At 40.5% G+C, this 9,716-nt stretch overlaps 1 protein-coding gene across 8 annotated transcripts in view; it reads left to right on the top strand.

The window, feature by feature from the left end:
* The first annotated feature begins 5,737 nt into the window (after nt 1–5,737).
* gria3a (glutamate receptor, ionotropic, AMPA 3a) overlaps nt 5,738–9,716 on the top strand; it is a 64,143-nt gene continuing 60,164 nt past the window's right edge. For all 8 annotated transcript variants that reach the window (XR_006032087.1, XM_042093898.1, XM_042093894.1 and 5 more), the window contains exons 1-2: nt 5,738–6,140; nt 6,419–6,577. Coding sequence is in view for 7 of the 8 variants with exons in the window: in XM_042093898.1 (XP_041949832.1) it covers nt 6,053–6,140; nt 6,419–6,577 (247 nt within the window). In the remaining variant the exon portion in view is untranslated. The remainder of the gene's footprint in view (nt 6,141–6,418; nt 6,578–9,716) is intronic.

The following is a 9,716-nucleotide window of genomic DNA, read 5'->3' as shown; positions in this document are numbered from 1 at the left end:
TGGTGATTCCTCCACAGTCTTAATTAGTGAGAGTGGGAGGGGTTTGTTCACTGCTCACTGTGCAAGTGGAACTCGGCTGAATATAGGCCAGCTTGGTCCCTCAGGCCAATGCTATGAGAGAGAGTGAGAGGGAGGGGAGAGATTTTTGCCTGCTTACATGAGTGAGTGCTTATATGATGTTTTTTTGAAATGGCCAATTATTGTGTACCAGTGTTTGGTACTTTGGCTTAAAATTCTTATATCTTTCAGTATTATTTTTTCATTAAAGCACAAAATGGCCATCACACACAATACTTTCCCAAATAGCATAGTAACATTAATTGACCATCCCTAGGTCATAAGCAAGTCGGTATTAGTTCATATAAATTCATGTATAACTTGAGGGCAACAGGCAAATGTTTGATCACAAAAAGCAGTCCGACGGCTAAGCCACTGCTGTAAATGAAATAGAATTTTCGTATTTGCACAAGGACTTGGAGATACACCTGCACTTGGGGATGGCAATTTGCCAACAGTTATTCAGTGTAAGTGTGTAGACAAAACTAACAGGATTACATTACTTCACAGAGTAGTCAAAGGTGTGCTAAAGTCACCACAGTGAAGCAAATGGCAGTTGTGTTCATTTTGTAATGGAAGGATATCTTTGTTAACCTCTCTGAAAATTCCAAATGTTATATGAAAGTAGTGGTGCTTTCCCCTTTATAATATGTGTGGTTTATGTGCCCTGGATAGGGAAAAAAGTGAGTTCTCTTCTCAATATCATTATATCAATTTAATGGGGGGAAAAAACACTAATTTCAGTGTGAAGCAACATACATACCGATCAATACCTGGTTGATATTTAGCAAACGATGCAATCAGAGGTGAAGCAGCTAACAAGTCAGAGGTACAGAGGTACATCTGACAGTATAAACAAGAAGAAAATATTACTCAGCCAACGTATTTATGAGCAGAACTATTAGTATAGCGAGTAACCATGAAAATTGTGCACTTCTTGAAAGAAACATGAAACTTCTACCATAGTTAGGTTATACCATGAGGTTTATTTTCAGATTGGGAGGGAAGTCAAATTTGACCTCTGAGGCCCGGGAGAGGTCAAATCCAAGATGGCCGCCAATAATATTCAAAAGTGCTTCACGTTGGAACCAAACACAGTAGAAAAACACTTAAGGTGTCATTTCCCACTAACTTTTGGGTGCCCATTCTGTATCTGATAACTTTGAAACCACCAGAGTTCAAGAAAATGCATTTATGTAAAGGTCAAGGTAAACAAAACATCAAAATATTCATTTTTTATGTATCCCAATTCATTTCTTTGTTGTCGCTGTATTATTCAGTTATTAGTTGTAATTTCATGAGATTTGTGGCTAATTTAATTTCTTCACAGCACAGAATTATCCACAGGTGACCCCCCTAGACCATTTTCACAGACCACCTGCAATACCACCGCTGGTTGAAAAAACCCTGCTTTAGAGAGTTGTTGCTACAGGCCACAGTATGCACAATGTAGAGAGCACTTCAACTGACATATTCTAACAGGTAAACAGATTGACTATGAACAAACAATATTATTACATAATTACATAATATTATTCATGTTGCAAATTAATTTAACCATAGCCAGGAAGGAGTTTTCCTTGGTAGTTAGCTTTTGAGGTAAAAATCATGGACATTGATCAAAATAATTATCCTAGCTAAACTAGAAGATAGTCTGGAACATTTATGTGAGCTGAAGCTAGTTTAATGATTGAACAGAGTATATTGTAGATATGTCAGCTTGGTAATGTGAAATTTGTTATGGCTGAAATAGGTAATGTTAACAGAGTAGCCTAGTTAAAGGGACACCAGGTAACATTTTCGTGTTAATTACTCATCTTCGTAAGTCGGTATATGGTTAAATGACTCTCTCGCCCGCCCCTATTGCCTGTAGGAAGAATATCCCGCTTGCAAGTTCAGTGTATCCTACCCGCCGACCGAAGCAGGCAGGCTAACGAAACGCTAGAGATTGTTGCAAACGTGTGTATAATGGCAGAGCCGGCGAAGAAGCAGCGAAAACCCTTGACAGAAGACGCAAAGAAAAGGAAAAGAGCTTCAGACCGAGCGAGGGGTGGTCTTACTGTAGGTGAACAAATTGACACCACCAGACTGAAAGAACGACTGCTTTCTGAGCTTCCACATCTGAGCATCACATTCACGCGTTAGAGACACACTCCTGAGTTTTGAGAAGGACATTGGACCAGCTCTCGTGATAGCCTGTCAAACTGACAGTGATGCCATGCACTTAATGCGAGCAGCACAAGTAGTGCGCAAAGAGATCCTTAATTCATCTTTCTCTTTTGATGGGTCATTCAAAGAAAACTGCCAACTAAGGGCTGTGCCACCATCTCTCTTGGCCTTCATCAACATGGTACTTGATGGTACACATATTTTGATCTGTTGCCCTGCCTTGAGAACCAAAAGACAACAATTTTATCATCAAAATTCTATAGCTGATGTTTTTAGTAAGGTCCCACCTTTGAAGGTTTTAGAATATCTTATTAGCATAGATTTTAAAAAATATATTTAAGTTTCTGTAACACACAGTGCCATTAAATAGCCTTAGTTGTGGAAATGGCCTTAAATTAAACAAACAAACAAACATACTTGATGGTACAAACATTGAGCATCAGTCCACCACAAAACCTGCCCTAACAATCTCCCAATTGATAGTCTTAACAGTAAGAAGTAATTAATTAGTAGTAATTAAAGGAGAATTCTGGTGTGATATTGACCTAAAGTGTATTGAAACACGATACCGAGTGTGAACGTATGTCTCATAGCCCATCTCGTCTTGTCCCCTGCACTCCAAAATCTGGCGCTAGTTAGCCGATGCTACCAACAGCTTTTTCAATAGTGGTGCTTCGGCATCGGGCTAGCCATGCAAATAAATCACTGTTTTACACCCATTTACGAGGCTCAATGTATCTCCACACTTCATTGGTAGACTTCCGAGGGCCCTGACATTTAAAACGAGACATTGAGAACTTTGAAAAAGCACTGGTAGTTTACTTACAAGACGATTTACTGTATACAGACAGTATCTTCACGAAGTTTAGCGTTTGCAGCCATCTTGAATTTAGTCACGATAAGTCGAGCGACGAGTAAGAATGAACAGGTATGATAAGGGATTAGATTCCAAAAATAATTCAGTGGAAATGCATGGATTCCAGTTGCTGCTACTGGAAGACATACATTGAGCCTCGTAAATGGGTGTAAAACAGTGATTTATTTGCATGGCTAGCCCGATGCCGAAGCACCACTATTGAAAAAGCTGTTGGTAGCATCGGCTAACTAGCGCCAGATTTTGGAGTGCAGGGGACAAGCCGAGATGGGCTATGAGACATACGTTCACACTCGGTATCATGTTTCAATACACTTTAGGTCAATATCACACCGGAATTCTCCTTTAAAGACACAGCCTTATATTAACATGCTAGCTACAAATGTGTTCAAGCCCGGTTGACCGGCTTGATAGGCCACTCTGTTAACATTACCTATTTCAGCCATAACAAATTTCACATTACCAAGCTGACATACTGTATCTACAATATACTCTGTTCAATCATTAAACTAGCTTCAGCTCACATAAATGTTCCAGACTGTCTTCTAGTTTAGCTAGGATAATTATTTTGATCAATGTCCATGATGTTTACCTCAAAAGCTAACTACCAAGGAAAACTCCTTCCTGGCTATGGTTAAATTAATTTGCGACATGAATAATATTATGTAATTATGTAATAATATTGTTTGTTCATAGTCAATATGTTTACCTGTTAGAATATGTCGGTTGAAGTGCTCTCTATATTGTGCGTACTGTGGCCTGTAGCAACAACTCTCTAAAGCAGGGTTTTTTTAACCAGCGGTGGTATGGCAGGTGGTCTGTAAAAATGGTCTAGGGGAGTCACCTGTGGATAATTCTGTGCTGTGAAGAAATGAAATTAGCCACACATCTCATGAAATAACAACTAATAACTGAATAATACAGGGACAACAAAGAAATGAATTGGGGTACATATGGTACATAAAACATGAATATTTTGATGTTTTGTTTACCTTGACCTTTACATAAATGCATTTTCTTGAACTCTGGTGGTTTCAAAGTTATCAGATACAGAATGGGCACCCAAAAGTTAGTGGGAAATGACACCTTAAGTGTTTTTCTACTGTGTTTGGTTCCAACGTGAAGCACTTTTGAATATTATTGGTGGCCATCTTGGATTTGACCTCTCTCAGCCCTCAGAGGTCAAATTTGACTTCCCTCCCAATCTGAAAATAAACCTTATGGTATAACCTAACTATGGTAGAAGTTTCATGTTTCTTTCAAAAAGTGCACAATTCCCCTTGATTTGAGGGCTTAACCGCTGTACTATATCTGTCTTTCCATGTGCATCCCATCCCATATGTTACAGCTGAGCTGGTTGAGGGTGGGCTTGCCTGTGGGCACTGTGTGAGTAGTATGTGTTTATGCGTAGGAGTGTGATTGAAAGGTCATCCTATTTTCACTGATCCTTGCTAATCAACCTTTACTTTATGCAAAACAGTATGGGGCTGGATTAAGGTATTTCATGGCAAAGAGGTTTTTGTTTTACTTGTTGCTTTATAATCCATGCAAGGAGTAATTTAAAGTGTTGTCTTTGTTTCATGACATCTGCACAGGTTGTAAAATTAAACTGGTGAAATAAATTTTGTGTCCTCTATGTACAGTATGTACGAAGAAAAAAACATATTGTAATGTGTTTCACTTCTTGCAGTATTACCATGTCCCCACTATTGCCTTGAACATATACACACAATATCTTTATAAATTGTGGTACTGTGTGAAGATCCTCAAATCATACAAACACTGTCCACTTTTCACAGTTCTGTACAAAAAGCACACACTAGCACATACTTTGAACCTGAGATCTACAATAGGCCTATATCAGAATCTATGTATATTCAACTGCAATGTAGGCCTTTTGGGCAAATTACTATTCCAATTGTGCACAGGAGTGCAAAATGAGTGCCCAGTTTTTATTCTCGTATAGCCTAAAGCAGAGGCATCCACTCTGGATTGTAATGTATTAGATCTGCTGAATCAATATGCATTGATCCACTCAGACCCCTAGCGAGAGGCCCAGCCAGCGAGGCTGGTCTGAGTGCTGACTAGTTGCAATTGCCCTTGAAACTTCCATGGAGAAAAAAAACACACCACCATTCGACTGTTAAGAAATAGGCCTACTACATTGCTACCCGTATATTCATACACTCCCCACCAAACTACAATGGAAGCGATACTTTTCAATTGAGATAGGGAGGGAAGTTACATTTTTACAATAAATTGCTGTGAAATTACATGTTATGTATGAAACCTGTTGTGACAAAAGATGCTGTGTAATATTAAAGATTGTGAACTGATTTTACTGACAGTTAAGTATACCCTACAGTTGCACAGTGACTGAATTGTAAAAGGCCCATCTTCCTTGCCACATTTTCCTATCAAATCATAATTTAAGGTGTAACAAATTAAAAGGGAACATGCATGTTTTATTAAATTTTCAGGACGACGGCGACTTGAATCTAGTCACCCACGAAATAGGCTACTGAAGAGATAATAACTGACTAAAGATTTACATTTTTTCAGAGCCATTTTTTTTTCGTGAGCTCTTCTCCCTGTCGCACACACATGCACGGACACACACACACGCACGCGCCGGGTTGCAGCAGCGCTGCGTGCGGATGGGATGCTAGTGTTATCCAACGTCAAAGCGAGTTACCATCCTCTTGTGATGTTGCTAGGTGATTTGTACTTACAGTGTGAACGGTAGTCTTCCTGAGACCACCGTCTTCTGCACAGGCTTCTTGGCTGGACGACTGGGCGAATACTTCGTTTTTATTTCCCGCTGCGTCTCCTTGGCGCAGTGGACACAAAAGTCCATTCACATCGTTCCGATTTTTCTTTGCTCTGTCCCCCATCCGCGTTCATGGTTCTCCCGTCTCACTTTCGCTCGTGGAGTTGAAGTCTAAGGAGAAAATGGGGCACCGTTTGATAGCGACCGTCCTGTTTCTCCCGTGTCTCATCAGTAAATCTTTCGCGGGATTTCCAAATCAAATTAACATAGGTATGTCACTACTTTTATTTCTTGATATGTTTTGTGTGAAAGCACCGCGAACCGCCTGTATGGAACGAAATTGCTCTGGAAGTTAAGCAACAACTTGAAATCACTGATTAGCCAGTAGCCTATGTGTGTAACGTCTTACTTGCTAAAATTGGTCTTTGTCGGTCAAATACTTTAAGCTGTACGACATCTACAGAGCGTTTCGAAAACGTTACAGAGTAAATAGTATAACTCTGATTGAAATGTGATTGTAACTTCTGTTTTCCTGTCGCATGTTTCAGGGGGACTGTTCATGCGCTCCACGGTTCAGGAGCATAGCGCGTTCCGCTTCGCTGTCCAGCTCTACAACACTAATCAAAATGTGACGGAAAAGCCGTTCCACTTAAACTACAACGTGGATAATCTTGAATCATCCAACAGTTTTTCGGTCACCCATGCGTGTAAGTATCACGTTATTAATGGAGCACTTAAAAAAAAAAAAAAAGTGACAACAAGTGGGGGACATGTTCCGACAATAAGTGAACTATTGTAGCCTATATGTATGTATTGCAAACAGCCAGCTGTCCATCTCAGTTGAGCACATACAATAGGACTATACTATTAGATTCATCCAAAAGCATAATGCAATGATGAACTGTGACTTTTCAGAGTGCTAGATTGTTCTGATGATGATCCCTTTCCGCCTTCCCAGATTTTACCTCATTTGTGCACAGATCACTGTAGATCAGGATCACAATATTTGCCATGGCAATAGGAAAAAAATGAGATGTGGGTTGTGAGACAAGGCCATGGTGGTTGGCAGTTTCCTTTGGGAGCCTTGGGTGTTACTGAAGGAATGTTCACTTTGTGCAGGGATGCATTATTTGATGTTTCTCAGATCTGACATCTGCACACATGCCCATGCTCTGGGAAAAGCCTTTTCACCGTGTGTGGATGTTTGTGTGTGTGTGTGCATGTGTGTGGGTGTGCATGTGCATGTGTGGGGGTGTGTGGTTATTGCAATTATAAAATGGCTATGTATGGCGCTTGTCATTAGACGTCAATGTCCTCTCTTCTCTTGCTTGCCAGCTTGCTGCACTGAAAGCCAGGACCTCGCGTTGAATTTCCTTGCCCATTTGTTTGTAGAGTCGTGTTCCCGGGGCTGTTGAGCTGGCCTGGTAGAGAGGGTGCCCGCAAATAAGCCTGGAGTTAAATGAGCTGTACCAGGCAGCGTCTGTAGAGGAAGTGGGCCATTGAGAATCTCAGCAATTATCTGTCCGCCTCTATGTAGGCCAACTGTAGGGGTTAATGGACAAAATGTAGGTGAAGCCTCATGCAGTGGCCAGAACACTGGATCGTAAAATATGGTATTTTTTTGTTCTGTGACAATGATTTTAAGTTTAATGTGACACTGTTAATTCAGATTTGCTCAGATATTGTCCTTGGTGTTATTTTGTTAAATTAAACTTTGGTTAAACTTTAGTGTGATAGAAGGCCTATTGTACCGTATGTTATGAAATATCGGACCAAGCCAAGCAGACCAAAATTGGAGTTATTTGACAATGAGCACATATTTGCATGCTGGCACATATAAAGAGAGCTGTATGTGCCGCTATAATATGAAGTTATATCCTCCATGTCTGCATGTGATGTTAGGTCTTCTTGAAAAATGATGCTGAAACAGACTAAAATGGGATGGCCTATATGCTACCTGTGTATTTATAGCAATGAGGCAGTTCAGGTTGATCACATAAAACGTGGCATAAATTAGCTGCACTGAGAGAGATTGAAGCACTTTCTCAGGCAACAATAATCATCTGACAGATCAGTTCACTGTTCTGTTCAGTTCACTGTGCAAGTGACAGTATCAAGGCCTGATGTGGGTAAGAGCCTATTTTTTGGAGTTGTTTTCTGGGATTGCTTCATTCTTGTATTCTTATGACATTTTCGACTGCCTGATTTTTCTCTGATGACTTTGTTTGGGGGGTTTTTGTCAAGGGAGCATCTTGCATGCATTACATGCAGTTGAAATGAGAAGGTGTTCAGACATACAGTACATGCTCTTGCATCAGGTCATGCACTCAATACGTATACTTTTTCCGATTGCTTAAATACTCACAGTAAAACAGAGAGAGAGCAAGTGAGAGAGAGAGATAAAGAGAGAGAGAGAGAGATCTGTAATATGTGGTTTGGCCCTTGCCTGCCCTTTGGAAATGAGTGGCATTGATGATGTTCACTGGCCTCCCCTGTGGTCACCAGATTGAGCACTTAGAAGCAGCTGTCTGCCTCATCTTGTTGAGGTGTTTTAAAGCCCCCTCCAAACACACACACACACACACACACACAAACACACACACTGAGCGGCTCCCAGTGGCCTGGCCGTCACTAGACTGTTACATCACACACCAGCCTTGAACTGGAAACATGAAAGCAGAGTGAACTTTTCGCAAAATACAAAATGGTAAACAACAAGGAGCAGATTTGCTCTTCAGAAGTGGTTTTGAGCCACCAACATCTAAACAAGAGTACACATTATCATTTAATTGGCTAATAGTGCTCTGTGTTTTGCATGACTTCACTGGCAAATGATGAAAAATTAGGTTGCCTGTTAAGTCAGATTTTGTTTACTTTCATAGAGCTATGCTTACAAAGCATTCACTTTACTAACCATTCACTTACATTTTCAGTTCATTAGCATTGACAGTCATTTCTTTAAAGTTATCCGTCACATTGAGCTTGAGCTTGAATAATAATGGAACCGAGTATAGATCATTAACTTATCCACACACAGGAAGACAGTAACAGATGCTGTAGACTAGAGGATAAAACTGTAAAGAAAGTGGTGTGAAAATAACAACAGGATGATAAGAGCATTTCTTTGTTTCTCTGCAGAAAGAGAGAGAGAGAGAGAAAGAGAGAGAGAAACGCAAAGCTAGAAAAAAGTGGTATGTCTTTGTAAAGAAAGAGGACTTGGATGTCCTTGCCATACTGTGACAGGTTGTCTCTATTAATGTATTGTGCACTGCGTGAGTTCTTACCACTGCGTCTAAATGGGCATGGCAAAGGCACAGCAGTGTAGCCTGCGGTGGAGTTTTTGGGAGAGCTGTCACAGGGTTTTTGTTTGAATGCAACATGCTGGTGCACGTGGTCAGCTGGCATTACAGGGGCGTATACGTAGTCTGACATCCTGTGTGGTGGGAGGCGTTTGGGGCAAGAAGGCAGTGCGTTGTTGAGCATCCTAGATCATCTATGTACAGTTGTTTTCTATGAGTATGACTTGGTAAAGCGTATAAATAGAGATTGCACAAGCATTCCTTTATGAGTCAGAAAAGTATGTTCATAGTTCGACATGTAATTTTGTCATATGAAATCATGCAATGACCCTAATGACCTAAATGAAAGGAGGAAGAGGATGAGGCGCTGAGTCCTGAGGAAGCTTGCTCTTCATCTCGTGCCATTTGCCTAGCCCACTGAGTTCCACATCCACACATCCCACTCATCATTGGACTGAATTATGTAGTGCACTTACTGTCATTGACTTCAAAGAGCCAGCTATGGGAAGTCAGTATATTTCAAATAATTATCATGCCGCTGTTTCTG

The sequence above is a fragment of the Alosa sapidissima genome, chromosome 5 (genome assembly GCF_018492685.1).
Source record: "Alosa sapidissima isolate fAloSap1 chromosome 5, fAloSap1.pri, whole genome shotgun sequence".
NCBI lineage: Eukaryota > Metazoa > Chordata > Actinopteri > Clupeiformes > Clupeidae > Alosa > Alosa sapidissima.
The sequence above is the reverse complement of the archived record's forward strand: the minus strand, read 5'-3'. Positions and strand labels throughout refer to the sequence as shown.